The sequence below is a fragment of the Castor canadensis genome, chromosome 7, assembly GCF_047511655.1.
Source record: "Castor canadensis chromosome 7, mCasCan1.hap1v2, whole genome shotgun sequence".
In the NCBI taxonomy this organism is placed as follows: Eukaryota; Metazoa; Chordata; class Mammalia; order Rodentia; family Castoridae; genus Castor; species Castor canadensis.
The window spans coordinates 135,354,042-135,370,044 of record NC_133392.1 but is presented as its reverse complement, the minus strand read 5'-3'; the positions used below and the strand labels follow the sequence as shown (position 1 = coordinate 135,370,044).

The 16,003-nt window shown below is 51.0% G+C and overlaps 1 protein-coding gene across 3 annotated transcripts in view; it reads right to left on the bottom strand.

The window, feature by feature from the left end:
- Window positions 1-14,531, bottom strand: part of Grik3 (glutamate ionotropic receptor kainate type subunit 3) — a 219,036-nt gene extending 204,505 nt beyond the window's left edge. Inside the window, exon 1 of one of the 3 annotated variants that reach the window (XM_074080549.1) lies at window positions 14,360-14,531. In XM_074080549.1, coding sequence (XP_073936650.1) covers window positions 14,360-14,474 — 115 coding nt within the window. In that variant the 5' untranslated portion in view covers window positions 14,475-14,531. Of the gene's footprint in view, window positions 1-13,852; window positions 14,057-14,359 lie in introns of those variants that run through there. The other 2 variants (XM_074080551.1, XM_074080552.1) reach the window with 2 other exon arrangements.
- Between the last annotated feature and the right edge of the window lie 1,472 nt (window positions 14,532-16,003).

Below are 16,003 nucleotides of genomic sequence, written 5' to 3'. Positions count from 1 at the left end.
CTTTGAGCATCCTTTTGGCACTTAGTCTCCAGACCTGTGTAATAGGGATAGCACCTTATTCCTCTCCAGGTGGTGGAGAGTGAGGAGGAGAAAGCACCAGCCTTTTAGCTGGAAGAGGATGGCTGCCAGAGTCCCAGAGCCTCCTCTCTGTGGGCCTCAAATCCAGGCTCTATGAGCAAAACAGCTCACAGAAGAAGCTGCATTTTGCCCGCTGAGTCAGGCTGGAAGATTGTCTGCCCTCCCCAGCCCTGGGGGGAGATTGATGCATGCACTGATGGATCACTCCAATGTATTAGGTAGATAAAGAAATTGATTATTCCATAAATCATGGTCTCCATGAAAAAAAGCCCAATTTTTTAAAAAAGAAAATATTATAAATCTGTCCAAGACCCGTGAGCCAAAGTGTAGCCATTTCTATTTAATTGCCTGACAGCTCCTTTGCTACAGCCCCAGAACAAAAAAAAAGCTCCTAAAGTTAGTGACACCCAAGCTAGAGGTCCCCACCTTCCAGGAAAAGTTGGGTCACGCCATGGAGGAGAGGGATTCACACTGTAACAGGAAGAATCAGAGCTAGCCTAAAAGGAGAACTGTCTCAGCAAAGGAGACAGAATCATATCCCTTGGGGACTTAAAAAATGGAATACTAACCCCTGGCCTTCCTTTCCCCTCCTACTTACATGTGTATCCACATCTTCTAGAAAGTTCAATGCAATTATACTGAGAGACAGGGAACTGGCCCCAGTAAACCCATCAGAGGGCTTGAGGATGAGATATGATAGCTCAGGGGCAAAAAAACAATGTAATTAAATGATTTGGAAGGGGGAAGAGCAGGTGGAGGGCAGGAGTGAAAGGTGCAAGGAGAAAAACCAAGGCTTCCCTGCTGAATCAGTTGTGTGAATTTCAGCTCATCTCTGAGCCTCTGTGGACCTCCTGACTTCTCCCCAGGACATAGGAAAGTGAGGAAGGTCCAAGCACTGGTCCTAAATGTGAAGGGACCATGGTTATCACTGAAGGTCACCTACTCAGACCTACCATAAGGACAACTCAGATACCACCCAGCCCAGGGATGTGGCTCCACCCCAGCCCCAATCCCTGCGATCTCCTGCCCTGCGTGCTCTGCAGTACACAGAGTGGGTGCTCCATAAATGTTTGGTGAATCAATGAGTCAGCCCAGAATCCATGTGAAAAAGACAGGAAATAAACATGAAATTACAAACAGCATAAAAATAGCCACATTTCCAAAGCAGGTTTTTCTGATTCTTAAAGGGAGCAGCAAAAAGCCCCAAATTGCCCTTATATTGTCCAAAATATCTCAAGCCAGGGTCCCTGAAGTGGCCTTAACTCTGTAGATACCATAGCCCACTTCCTCCCTGCCCGTTCTGGGTCTTTCTATCTGCTGTGTGGCTTCAGGGTTCCATCTTACCTCCTAAATCCCTGGGGTCCATTTACCTAAACCTCACTCTGTGTTCAAAGGCAAATACAAATTCCTCAGACTCTCATTCTAGCACTTTGCATTCTCCAGCCCTTTGGCTTCTAGTCCAGATGTTCCCAACTGATTCTCAGTGTCTCAGTGATGGACAAAAACTCCCCTATCCTCTGAGGAGTACAAAGGTCACTCACAGCATGACCTTCCTACCTGGGAAAGGTGTCTGTCCCTCCCACCCCATCACAAGGCTTCTCAGACACCTCCAGGTGGTGGAGCACCTGGAGCCGGGGCTCTTTGGGGGAATGCCACAAAGCTGTGACACATTTATTTCCCACCACCTGAACGAGGAGTAATTTTATTTATTAGCAGAAAATACAGCTCTATTATAGGTATGCAGGGCTCCACGACTCAGGAAATAATAACACAGAAAATACTTTTAAGAAATCACATTTAGCAGGATAAAAATACATTACAGAAGCCTACTTACCAAATGCAATGTGAAAGATGATGCTGACAAGCTGAGCAAAGATGCCTGGTATCAGGTATGATATTTGACAATGGAATGTTCACTCGTTTTGTCATCTGCTACTGCTCTCTAGCAGACAAGCCATACAAGGCACCAAAGATTTAAGAACAATTTATGTGGCAGGTAAAAAAGGAGAAAATTCTATCCATTAACTACATCTTCTTTTACCATGCATTACTTGACTTGAACAACCACAAATAATAGTTCTCACTAGCCTGTTGGGTGCCCACCTAATACCACAGTCCGATTTGTGAATACCAGAGTCCGAGAGGAATAGCATCTGAAAACAGAATGCCTGTTTAGTGAGACCTTACAATAACCACATCACCCCTCCTAAAAGAAGAGTCAGCGAGCAGATGTTGCCAGTCCATACTCCAGGGCCAGGCTGCTCTCCGCGGTGCTGAACGCAGAGGTTAAGGGTGATCCTTAATCTCCCCACTTCTCAAGAAGCCGCATATGGTGAGCCATTATCTATGAGTTTTATAAATACAGATGAACCCAATTTGTTTTCTTTATGTGTGGAAAAATGTTTCATAGGTGTTTTTGCACATTGGAAAAGTCTAGTCTACATAGCTCTCAAGAGCTATGCAAATTTAGCAAGGCATGGTGGCAGGGGCCTGTAGTTCTGCCTACCCAGGAGGCTGAGGCAGGACTGCTAGAGCCCAGGAGTCCAAGTCCAGCTTGGGAAAAACAGTGAGACCCTGTCTCAAAAACAAACAACAACAACAAAAACTCCTGCAATTTTAAGCTTCAAATTAGTGTGCACAGGGTGCAGAGGGAAAATGGGTTCTTCTTAATATACTGGGGGTCGGGAACCCATGTTTTTGTTTGAGTTTTCCCCATGGCTCACCAAGGGACATGGCACAAGTTCTTTTCCTTCTTCTATTCTCACTGTTCTGATCTGTGACAGGTAAGAACGAGAGACGTAATACTCCTGTGGTTCCAACATTTGAGTGCCTCCACCAACATTCTGGTCCTTTCAAGAACTCAGACAGCATGGGACAGAATGTCTGTGCCTGGCCTCCTCCAGCACTGGATTTCCTGGGAAGACACAAAGCTCTGCTTCTTGGGGATTCAATCTCTCCACTCAAGTCTCCCCCAGCCCTCAGTCCCCATGGACCAGTCATAATTCAGCTAAACCTGAGAGTTCACCCATATTTTATGTACTGATTCGATGTTATGAGACAAGTAAAATAGATGGCTGTCACCTCCATTAAACTGGGCAGAAAAAATGGCCATGTAGGCAATAGACTCTTTCTGCTCATGATATGCTGTCTATTTCCACAGGGAAAGAAGGAAGAAAAGAGGAGGTCCTGGCCTCAGGGCAGAGGCTAGTCCTATTGTGTCCAGAAGGGGAAGCTCAGGACTCCACCATAAGCCATCCCACCTTCACTGTGAGCTGTACTGATACAGCAGACAGATAAGCCCAGTCAGTCAGTAATTGGGACCATCACTTAAGTCCTCAGTTTCTCCACTAATCCATAGGTAAGTCACTGTTCTCACTCATTGGGCTTGAAACACGCATTCCCAGGTTAAATGGCTCACAATGACTATCCATATATCCTGAATCTCCAGAAGGACTGTTAACATCTCCACTTCACACCATAGCTGTCATGTAGACCTGTTGTCTACATGTCCTCACAGGACCAGTGATGTGGTGAAGAAGGGAAAAAGGGAACCTGATCTGTCTAGCAGCTGTGCAAGGTGCACAGCAATGGTGCTGCCTGACAGCTGTCCTGAGTGATCAGCCCATTAAGGGTCAAACAGCAGAAGTTCTCTTCACTGGATCAGCTCCCAGAGGGAGCAGCAGAGATCCAGAAGGGCAAGTGGGAAGGAAAAAAACAGGAGGACTGTGGTCTCCTCTTCAGTCTCTTCTGGAAGTAGACAGCTGTGTCTCTCTCAGGGGGAGAATCATGATATGAACCAGACAATGGATATAAAGTTCAATCCCAAAGGGCTCATCCCCCAGATACTCCAGCCCTACCCAGCAGATGAAAAATGTCTTGCCATGCAAGTTGCCAATCTGGTATGTCAGAAGACTACCACATATATCATTAGTACTCTGACTTCCTAGAAGACTGTCTTTTGTGAAATTCTCATTGGCAAAATGGAAAGTGTTGGTTAAGCTGAATGACAAGGCAGTTAGGTGGACTTACATTCCACTTACTGCGTTCATCGCCACATTCATTGACTCAACAAATATTTACAAATCATCTATGATGAGCCAGCACACAATATGCTAGATGCACTGAGTAAAGTGATGAACAGGCACCAGGTTTGCACACTGCTCATCTCTTCAGGTAACTAGGAATACGAATACAGGGAGTGCTGCCACAGGGAAGTACAGGAGGCTGTGGGGGCTCACAGAAATGGTGGAGGTCAAGAAAGACTTCCTGGAGACAAAGACATGTTCACTGAGACCTGAGCATGAGCAGAGTTGGTCAAAAAGAAGCAGAAGTCAGAGTGGGAAGGAAATCACAACACCTAGAGTTCTAAGTGTTGGGTACAGTGGAGCGGAGAGTCTGAGACAAGGAAGGATAGCACCTGAGTCCAGAGATGCAACCACAAAGATCGAAAAGGACTGAAGGCATAAGGAGGCCAATGGTATTTTGAAGCCGACTAAGGTGTAGGGTAATGGCCCTAAGACCACTGATAAATCCAACAGACTGTGGCATCAGTAATGTGTCATGTAATGTGCTCATGACAGACATAGCTGAGGGAAGGGAAGACATGCTTATCCCCAGCTCAGATGACATGAAGCAATCCAGACAAGAGAATGAGGGGCCTGCAAAGCTTTGCTGTTCAGAACACTGATTCCCAACTCCAAGGTATCTCTTCTCCTCTACCACAAACCCCAGACGGAAAGCAAAAGGGAAAGAAGAAAGTACCGCCCATGCCCACCTTCCAAGGATGGAACAGTGTGAACAGGCTTTGGTCATCCAGAAACAATGAACAGGAAGATTCAATGACAGGACTTACTAGTGATAAATGACAGACCCTGCTGTTAGGCTCAAAAGGTCGACTGCCAACAAGAGGATAAGAGAAGTTATAGATCAGCAGTGATGCATGTAGAAAAGACCTTGGATCTCATGAGCCCACCAGTTCAGTATAGAACAATAGAGTGAAATGGCTGCTAAAAAAAAAAAAAGAAAAACCTGATAAAATTGTCTGGGGTTGAGATTCAAGGAGGTGATGATCTTACTGGCTTCAATAAATAGTATTGTGATCAGCTCTCAACACAATGCTAGTGGAACTGGGCATCTTTAGTATAAAAAAAAAAAAGCCTTGATATTTCTGCAGGATGGTGGAATAGGGCAGAAAGCGTATCCAAACCAGAATCAGGAGGACAGGGTAATGATGACAATAGAAGTAATGCACAGCACTTGCTGAATGCCTACCGTGACTGAATTCTAAGCACTCTCTATACATAAACTCAGTTAACCCTTACAAAGACGCCACAGGACAGGTACTGTAATTACTAGTACTATTTTGAGAGATTTCCCAAGACTACACATGTGGGAAACCATGAAGACGGTCTTCAAAGTCAGGCTGTTAGAGTTCAGAACCTTATCACCAACACTAGGATTGCTAAAATGCACTGAGGGCTCCTTTTGTGCCAGGCAGGTGAATTCTTACAATAATCCCATGAGATAAAATCTATTATCCCCATTTCACAGGTGAGGAAATCTAGGCTTAGAGAAATTAAGTGACTTACTCAAATTCACACAGCCAGGAGGGAAGGAGAGCTTAAACCCAGGCAAATGGATTTCAGAACTTACATTCTCCACACTTGATCTTAGCCAAAAGGCCAAGAAGCGATAGAACTTACATTCTCAATGTCTCAGTTATACCTTCTTCTTGGAACTGTAGAGAAACACATTTCAGCTTTTTAGGGGGAAAGTTTGCAACCAAGATTGGAGTGAGCTAAAACATCTGCAATAAAGAATGGGCAGGGTCTAAAAGTGGTGAGCTTCCTGTTACGGGTGGTATTCAATTAGGGACTGATTAACCACCTGTGTGTAGGGAGGCACTCCACTGACCTGACACAGTGGTCTCTCAAAGAGTAATTGTCAGACCAGCATCATCCACTTTATCTGAGAACCTATTAAACAGGCAAATTCTTAGGCCTCACCCCAGACCCACGGTATCCCAAGCTCTGGGGAGGGACCCAGTGTTTGGATGAGCACTCCAGATGACTCTGATGAATGCTAATGTTTGAGAACCAGGGGCCTAGAATGACCTCTGGGTTCTCTTCAGCCTGGATTCTATGATTTTTCACCACAGACAGGAAATGTGATGCTTGGAGCCCTGGGAAGTCCTTGGCTCCCAGCTCTTGCTTTTCCGCCCAATTGGGCAGCTTTTTGGAATAGCATATTTCAGTTCTGCAAAGCAGATGCAGGAAGGCTTTGCAGAGTCTCTCTCATTCCCATATTTAAAGAGCTCATCCCTGCAGTTGTTCTGAGAACTCTATAAACCCCCTTCCATCAGCAGCCTGTCTGCATCAGTCCCTTCAATAGCGTGAGACTTAATTGTCTCCTATGGATTGGAACCCTCTTGACACAAACCAGATTCTTAGCTCCTTCTCGAGTCTTTTTTCCCTCTGCCCTCCTTAACCACAATTCAGCATGGCACCAAAGGATTTAGAGCCGAAGCTTGCCACTCCCCCAGGATCTCACTCCATCTCATTATCTCTGAACTGTATGATCACCATGGGGACTCTCTCTCATCCCTAGCTTTTGCCTGGGGCTTCATTACCTGCTGTCTCCCAGGAGAGTCAGCTGTGTACATCCCCTAGAGCCCAACCTCTGCCCCAGACCTCCTCTGGTCCCCACTGGCCTGCCCAGGAAACAATATTAGACCTTCCATACAGAAAGGGCTGATCAGGATTCCCCAGACCACCCTGAAGAACATCCCATAACCAGGGTCTTCCCAACTCTAAGTACATGCAATATGCATTTCAATTCAAATGCTGCAAATGCAGGGAAGAACTAGCACCCTGGGGCTGCAGGTGTGCAATAAATAACGGTCCAGGAGCATCCTTAGAAGGGCACCTCTCTTGCTTGTATAATTGGCACAGCCGCTGGACTCATCCATTCCACCTCAGGGCATGCTGGTATAGGTGCACGATGGGCAAAGGCTGCATACTGAGCCCCGTGGAGTACCGAGCACCGGCGTTAACACAAAGCAAAGAGCATGAGCATCAGGGCTCAGTCTGATGGCAGAGACATGGCCTCTCCCCTTGGGAAACCCTCTTTTTCCTCCTGGAAGTTATTAAACGTCAGCCACTGTGCAAAGAGCTTTGCATACTTATCGCCTTTAATCCTCAAGATAGCCCTATGAAGACAATACTATAAGGCTCAATCATACGACATTTTTGTAGGTCAAAAGCAGCAGACTATGATTCCACCTAACATTGATACTTCTCACAGATGAGAAAATGGAAACTCAGAGGGCAAGTGACTTGCCCAAGGTCATACAGCAAGTTCATGTTAGACTCACACTCAAATGCAGATCCACTGCATTTCATCAAACCCAAGACACACCACTCTTTTGAGGTGCCAAGAAAAAAAAATCTACAAGCAAACTCAGACCTGACATATGGAAGCTTACGGTTTTCTACGTGAAAACGTGAAGGGGAAAATTAGAATCAATGAAACACATTATCTGACTTCAAAAAATCATTCTACCTCTTGGTAATGATGGGGAGAGATGGTCTTTGGCATCCTTGGGAAGTTGCTTGCCTAAAGCAGGTGGCATACATACATGCGTTAGACAAAGCCCAGATCTACACCGTCTAACCACAGCCAAGGGCAATAATACTAGCAAGCAAGTCATAAAGGTTAAGAGAAGCAAGGAGAGGGATTTGGGAAACTAATCCGTGAGAAGGAGGCAATGTGGACCTTGGAGGTAATAAAACAATGGGAAGGTGTGTGGGGGGCTCTGTGACATGGCTACCGTTGTCCTGGAATCCAGTCCTCTAGCTTTCAATCTCAGCAAGTCACACTCAGGCTGGGATTGTGAAACCAGTACAGTGAAGCAGAAGGAAAGCTGACCTTAGAAGCACCCCAAGGACTGGGACAGGGCCAGGATTTAAGGAGGCGCTCACCCTCATGGTGTTGGGCAACCAAAGGGAACCACCATTGTCCTTAATTTTTGACACCTTGTTAGTTCACCCTAGACAATGCCCTGTTCTGGCCTCAGACTCCAGGAACAAGAAATGCTGATGTCTGGAGCACATTTAAGCTTTTCTGGATCTATGTGATCCTACGAGATAAGCAGAATCATTCCCATTTTACTGACATGGAAATGGAGGCCCTAAAAAATAACATGACCCTCGGAGCATGCCAATCCCAAATCTGTCATGGCTGTAGTGACTCTGAGCAATGCAGCTTCCTCTGCCAGAGAACAGCTCTGTCTTTGGCATGATCCCATTATCCCAGTCTCCCCTTAGCTCCTGGAAGAAGGAACACAGAGGGACAGAGAAGAGTCAGATGGGTTTGCCTTTGCTCCTGTAGAGGTGACACAGGAAAGAGTAGATTGGACAGGCTGTTGCACCTAGGTTCCCAACCCAAGCACAGTGTCTATGAGACAGTCACACAGACTCCAGGGCCCAGCTAATGCATACCACACTGCCCACCAAACTCAATTTCTGACCAGGCAGCCTCTATTCAGAAGGTCAGGATGTAACTCTTGCTTAAAAATAGAGTGACCATAAAACCTATTACTGGAAGGGGTGTTGGAGAATAAAGGGGATGAGTCCAAGTAATAAAAGGAAGGGAAGGGAAGGGAAGGAAAAAAGAACAAAGACAGATTACCACCAGGTCAAGGGGGATGAGGCTGGAGGTGAGGGGGGAAACAAACAAAGGGCCCTGGGGTTTCAAAGCTTTGACAATGCTTTTGAGGAAAGACTGTTGGCTCCCATCAGGGGACTGGAGACCCCAGAGCAGATGGGTTTCTGTGAAGAACTGGTCCCACCCAAGGGAGAATGCAGCCTTTATTTAGGATAGAGTCCAAAAGCAAGACCAGGTGGGGTGTAGAAAATGTTAGTGTGTGCTGCACCATCCACACCTTTTCCCAGTAGGAAAGCAAATCTGCCATGGCTCCTCAGTGAGGTCAGCCTGGTGCTCAGCATTGTCACTGATGAGGTGAAATGTGGCAGAGCCCATACAGTCATCCTAGATAGCAGACCAAACACAGCCCAGCACAGTGGACCTTGCTCAGCAAACAGAACTGTACAATTGGAGGGCACTGCATTCAGTCCCTTTATAAATTGTTGCTTTCTATCTTCAGCCAGCTTTAAGCACCAGATCTGGAGGTAGGCTGACTGCAGTTCTTATCCTGCCTCTACCACTTACTGGCTTGTGACCTTGGGCAAGTGAGTTTCCAAGCTTAGTTTCCTCAATGACTGCAGGGTTGGGAAGGTGCGATCACATGACGAGAAAAACACAGCAGCTGGATTTATTGAGCACGTACTATTTGCCTCCACGCCTGGACACTGTTAGGAAAGCACTTAGTACAGTGCCTGGCAGTTAAGAAGTGCTTCATAAATTGGGGCCATGGTATTGTTGTTTTATTATTTTGATGTTCCTCCAGACCCAGTGGGGCCCCAGGCAGGAGACTCAAGCCATCTGAGCACAAGCACACTGCCCTCTGGTGCTGCTACTGAGCAATCAACACTTGGAAGAAAAGCACTCCAAGAAACAAGTCCAATGCCGAGGTACCAGCCCCATCTGCATCACTTCATTTCTATACCAGGCCCTCTGCACCTCCATCCATCCTGAGCTCCAGCCTCACCACACCAGCCTCAGGAGGACAAGCCAGGGTCTGGTGCTGGCCCCAGAGCAGAGCCCTGCTCCTGGAAGTCAGTCTTCTCTGCTATCAGGCAGGGCCTAGAGAGCTCCACTCCTCTGTGTGCCCCAGAATCAGATCTCAGTTGCCTCTGGAGGGTCCTGGACAAGCAGGCTACAGCTGTAGGAGGGAGAGACCAACAGCTGATTGTAGCAGAAAGGAGGATTCTTGGTCTCAGCAGATTAGAAGAACAGCCCTGGCTCTACAAACAGATCTCCCCCTAAAAGACCACTCCAAGCAGACTTCAACCTCCCCTACATATGTCTTGCACCTCCAGCAAGAGAAGGGGCAGTTCTAACACCCACGAGGGTACCTGCGCCTTCTCCCTGTGTGCGAGGCTCTGTTTCCTAGGTCTAGGAATTCAGGGAGGCCTACAGGTCCACAAAGGATCCTAAAAGCAGCCAAGCAGCCCTGCATCTCTGGAGGGGCGGGGAATAAAGAGCAGCCCCTCACAGCCCTTTCTAAATAACACAGTGGGCTAGACTTCTGACCTCTGCCCATCATGCCCAGCCGCAGGGGGATGCAGGTGACCATGGAAAAGCTTAATCAGGCCTGGTTCACCCTGCATAAACCACCTTTAAAAACTCCAGGTCATCTTGACGTCAAAAGACTAGCGCAATGCGAGGCAGCATCAAAAAGAAATTAAACTCCAGCTGGAGGAGGAGGAAAACCCGACTGACAGCAGCAGCTGGGCTGAAAAGTGAAGGGAGAAATTCCTCAAGTTAATGCTTTCTAAGGCCCCTCGGGCCACTCCCAGGTCTTGTCTGAAGCTATTTACTTCCAGGGGGGAAAACCCTATTGATCTTCATTCAGCGGCTGTCTGCTCCTCCGCTGCCGACATCGCGCATCACCAGTCACTGAGAATTTCTCATTGTTTTACACCCGCAGCGGCTCCCAAACTCAAGATATAAGTGTTTGGGACAATTTGGGTGAAATGATTTGAGGAGTCACAGGTGGGGCTAGGATGGGAATTCTAGGGGAAGGCTCCTCACTCCCCCCAGAAAAAGCTGCTATTGCCTGCAGAGTCCCTGCACATTTAGGAAGCCCAGGATCTTGCAGCTAGTTCTGCCGTATCTGAACATGCTCTGAGAGTTCAGTCAGCCCAGTACGTCCCTCAATCCCTTCACAGCTGCTTCATGCCTCTGCAATCATTTGGTTTTGGATCTCCCCACTGGCTGGCCAGGCTTCCCCAGCTGTTGTCACCACTGCCTTGTTCCTTTCTCCAATTTCAAATTGGCCCTTGATCCTACAGAATGACTGTAGTCTGAGGAAAGATCTAACCATGAAACCTGCAATGACAGTAACAGTTTCTACCAGTCTATGCTAAAAGGAACTTTGAAAACACAAAATGTACCAACCACAAAGGCCAACCAAATTGTTCACAGAGGGGGAAACTGAGGATCAGCATGGGGAGGAGAGTGTGATTTGATCAAAGTAATCTAATAAACTAGCAGAAGACAGAGAAGAAAACTCAGGTCTCCCACTTCCAACCCCATGCCCCCTTCACTTCAACTTCCAGGTCATGGAACGTGGAAATCCAGGTCCCCACAGGAGATCACTGAAGCCCACTTGGCTGAGAGGACACTGCATCGGACTGCTTTCCATAAGTTAAGACTAGGATCCATCCAAACAGTAATAACGATGATAATAGTAATAATAAAACGCTGAACAATATGCCTTGCAAACCTTCAATGAGCAACGCTTGATAATCACACACAGAATACATCTTCCACATATTCATATAAAATAATCAATGATCATTTTTTTCTGCAGACTACAATCCAATTACTCTCTCTCCCTCACTCTCCTTTGTTACTTGCAAACCATCCAAGCAATCAATGCCTTGACCTCTCTCTCTGATAGACACAATTACAAAAAGACAGAGCAATGCAATTCATCTATTCAAGATGGATTGTTTGAACACTCTGTCACACTGCTGAGCTATCTATCTCCTTGTCTAAGAGGGAATTTCAGCACCCAAAAGGGGCACAAAGAGAGGGGACGGGTACAATGCTCCTCAGCCCAGAGAGCCCGCCTTGCACCTGCAGGTAAACCCTCTCTGGGCCCGGTGCTCAGCGAGGACGCCTGGCTGCCGGAGAAAGATTCGGCTCCAAGCTCAGCCAGCTCCAGCACCTCGGGAACCAGAAGCACCCAGCATGCTCTGGAATCCAATTTCCGGGGCCTCAATTCCTGCAACCCCAGCTATAGTCCTCAGATTCCAGGGGTGGGAGAGATGGGAAAAGAGAGACAGCATCAGGTCTATCCAAGGCGGTACGTTTGGGTTTCTTTCTCTCCCTCTCCCTGGTGCACTCTTGTGTTAGTTCCCTCCCACCCCCTACACCCCCCCAACCATATCCACCATAGCTCCCTGGCTTCAGCTGGGGTTCACACGTGGGCTCAGAGGGACAGAGCTCAGCTCCTCCAGGTCCCTCCAGAGAAGCCCAGAGGCCTCAGAGCTTTCCCATCCTCCACTCACACTGGCACAGCTCCAGTGGTCACGTTTGGCATCGGCACAGTACCACAGTCCTCAGGCTGGGAATCAAATGGGGCAGGGCTCTTGGATAGAAACGACCTGGGCCAGCTCTAATTAATCCTGGGACTTAATAGGAAGAAGATTAAAAGAGAACAGGGCTCTGCCACCCCTGGTTGCATTATTACAGGCTGCACCCAAGAAAAGGCAGGCGGACAGGTTTAGGGGTGTGTTCCTCCACCCCGCAGTGAGGAAGCCCCAGCCCAACTCCATTTCACAGTGAAAAGGGGCAGATATTTACACATCCTGCCCCTTTGCACCTCATCCCTCTAGGGCTGGGCCCACCTGCTCCTGTCTCTCTGGACCTCCAAAGACTTCCATCCCTGAGGCTGGCCTGAGAGCACACCCATCCCATGTTGTACAAGAAGGATGAAGGAAGAGGGATGTACAAAGCGTGGGATGGACACATAGCACCCTTAGGGCCCCCCTTTTTTCTCCCAAGGACACCGTACCATTCAGGACCCTCCCCCCAAAAAAAAAAACAGGGAAGGAGAGAAGGAATAAAGGAAGTGCTGGTCCACTAGTAAGGGGCTGCCTGTCCTTGGAATAATGACCAAGCTGGGTGCTGGGGCAGACCAAAGCACAGATAGAAGACATTTTTTGACTAGCTAGGAGCAGCCTGGACCACAAAGGGTTAAGCCTGACTGTAAGGGCTGTCCCCAGAGTCCTCTTCAGTGCCTGGCCTTCTCTGCCCATGGGTGTCTGTCCTGGGCATGGACAGAAAGACCTCAGCATGGGCAGAACAGAGCACTGTACTCTGTCCCCATTCAGATGTCCAGTTCAAGAGGGTCTGGCTCCCACGAGAGAGCCAGGGAAAGGACAGACCCTATGGGGTTTTTGACTGCCTCCCAGGAAAACCTCAAGTATGGAAACCAAGCCCGACATCAGTTTCTTGTACTCCTTCCTCTCAAGCAGCTGGCTGCCCAAAGTTCACGCCTGGAAGAGAGCCACAGAGGAGAAAGGTGGCCTTGGCTGGGCAGAGCTCTGCCTGCCTGTGCCAGAAGCTGGCGGTAGCATCTCGCGAACCCAGGCGGCCCAGATCTCCCGCCTGGCGCGATTGCAGGGCTCGCGGTGACCGTGACTATCGCATAGCTCAGCGGGGCCCAGCCCTGCGGGTCGGTTGGCATGGGACACGCACGGGCTCCCTCACTGCCCAGAGCGCTGCCCACGGAGTGCCTTAGGCGGCCACAACAAAGTTAAAGCCCGGAGTAAGAATCTTCCGGCGAGAAGAAACAAGCGCGGAACGCTGAGAAGCCGGAGCCCCAGAAAGCCGCGCACAGACTCGCCAGCCGCGGCCAGCTGCAGAGGGATTTCGGCTAACTTTAAAAACCGCTCGCATCCGTCGGCTGCCTCGCTGGCGGCACTGGGCGGCCTCCGTCGCTCCCTTCCTCCCACGTCCGTTGCCCCTGGCTGAGAGAGGCCTGCGCCCTGAGGGACCACCTGAAGCAACCAGCAACGGCCTGCCCCTCCTCTGCCCCACGCCTCGAAGCTGAATGAGGACCACCAAGGCCGAGGGCGGTTACCTGGCGAGGAGACTCGCCACCTTCGTCATGCGAATCCGTACTGTGCCCCAGCTGCGGCTGCTCCACTGTGCCCGAGCTGGGAGCGAGGGGCCCGCAGGGAGCTAGGAGGGGAGAGAAGTTGGCGCCTTCCCCAGGGCTCCCACTCAGCGGAGAAGCGGGTCCCAAAACTCGGGACCAGTCGTGCTGCGACCAGTCAGGCTGGCAGTCTCCGCGAAATTCATCGCAGACTCAGGTTGGGGCTGGAACCCTTCGCCACACTCCGCCAGGTCTGACCTCCCGGGAGCGCGCGAAGGGCCCCTCGCCCACCGCGGCCCGGCTGCCTCTTCAATAAGTAAGGCCCATGACCCTGGCTTTGGAACTTTGTCCTCACCACAACGAGGTCCTGGTGGTCAGTCGGCCCCGGCAGCTCGGAGAGAGGTTGGGAAAATCTCTCGGGATCGCAATCAGGGGCTCCCATTCCCGCCCCCGCCCGGGCGACGGAGACCCCCGGCTCCAGGGAGCCCTTACCGATCCGGATGACGTGGGGCATCCCGCGCGAGTCTGGGATCCAGAAGGCGCACACGAGGAGCCCGGCCCAGTATTCCCAAACCAGACTCCGGAGGCGCCGCCAGGGAGCGGTCATCGTTGGGCGCCGCCGAGCGTGCCCGGGGCGCGGCCGTGGCGGGCTCCCTGGGGCGGCAGCTCTAGGCGCGGGCGCGCAGCAGCCCCCGAGGCGCCGCCTGGCCCAGCCGCCCGGCTCCCGAGCGCCGCTGCGAGTGGGGGGTGCCCCGCGGCGCTGCGCACATCTTACTGGGGGGCCGCCCCGCCGGCGCCCGCCCCGCCTGGCTGCCGCCCACGGGCCGCCCGCAAGCAAGGCTCCTGGGCTCCGCCCGGGCTCTGCTCGGACTCGGCTCCGGCTCCGGCTCGCGTCGGCTCGGCTCCCGCGCGAGCTCCCACCTGCCCCGGCTGCCGGGTGCTGGCGGGCGGGCTGCACGCGTCTCCGGCCGCTCCTCCTCCAGCCGCCGCCGATGCTATCGCCCGGCTCGCACAAAGCCCCGGAGTGGAGTTGCACGCGCGCACACACTCCCTCCCAGCCCCCTCCCCCGCGCCCTGCCTCCCGCCTCCCGCCTCCCGCGCCGCCCGCGCTCCCTCCGCGCACTCCCTCGCGCACACACTTCACACTCACACTCGGGGAGGCGCACACTCGCGCGCTCACACCTGCGCAGGGGGCGGGGAAGGGGACCCTGGACCTGGTTTAGGGGGGGACGCCCGGAGGACGAAAACTCTCCTCGCTTCCCAGACGTCCCCATTCGCCCTGCCGCCCCCAGTCCCTTCGACTGCGAGGGCACCGAGCCCAGGAGCCAGGCGTGGAGCGCGAGAGCTGGCACCGCGAGCTGGGAGACGGCGGCAGCCCAGCGGCCCGACCAGCTGGAGGAGATGCGCCCGCCGGGAGCAGCGAGACCCGAAGCCCGCCGTCTGCGGAGTCTCGCCTTTCAGTTCCCACGCGGCCGGCGCTGGCCGGACGGCGACGGCCGGAGACTGACCCGGGAGCCCGTTTCCCTCCCCAGCTCCAGCCCTCGTGGAAGCAGGGTTGGGCCTGGGGGCTGGGGATGATAGAACGCAAAGGGATTCGCCCACGTTGGGCGAGGGGAGCTTCAGGAGCCTAGTAAGGGTGGGAGAGACCGGATCAGCCAGCCCCTCTGCGTGGAAGGCAGGACTTGACCGCGCACCAGCATTAACAGGAGGAAGGCCGCTAAACCCTTCACTTTAGAGGGCGCGGGAGTTGGAGTCCGCTCCTTCTCAGCCCTCATCTCCAACTATGCAGGAAGGACTGGTGCCCCCTCCCTCTTCCTCCTGAGAAACAATAAAGAGAAACTGTAATTTTCCGTGGGAGGGAGCAGGACCCGCAGGGAAGCAGGCTGAAAGGGTTAAAAATAAATGTTGTTTATTACAAATAATATTTTTTTTCAAGTGGCGCTGCGTGTCGAGGGAAGAGAAGGGCTGCGGAGCGAGGCTGGAGCAGGAGGCTGCGAATTACGCAGTTAGGCGAGTTTAATGACCTTTTTGACAGAGACAAAGCGGTGCCCATACAGTAGATAAATAAACGGATCTGTCACCGGGCAGCGGCTAGGCTGTGTGTGAATTTATTTTTCTCATTTAAATAATTTGATC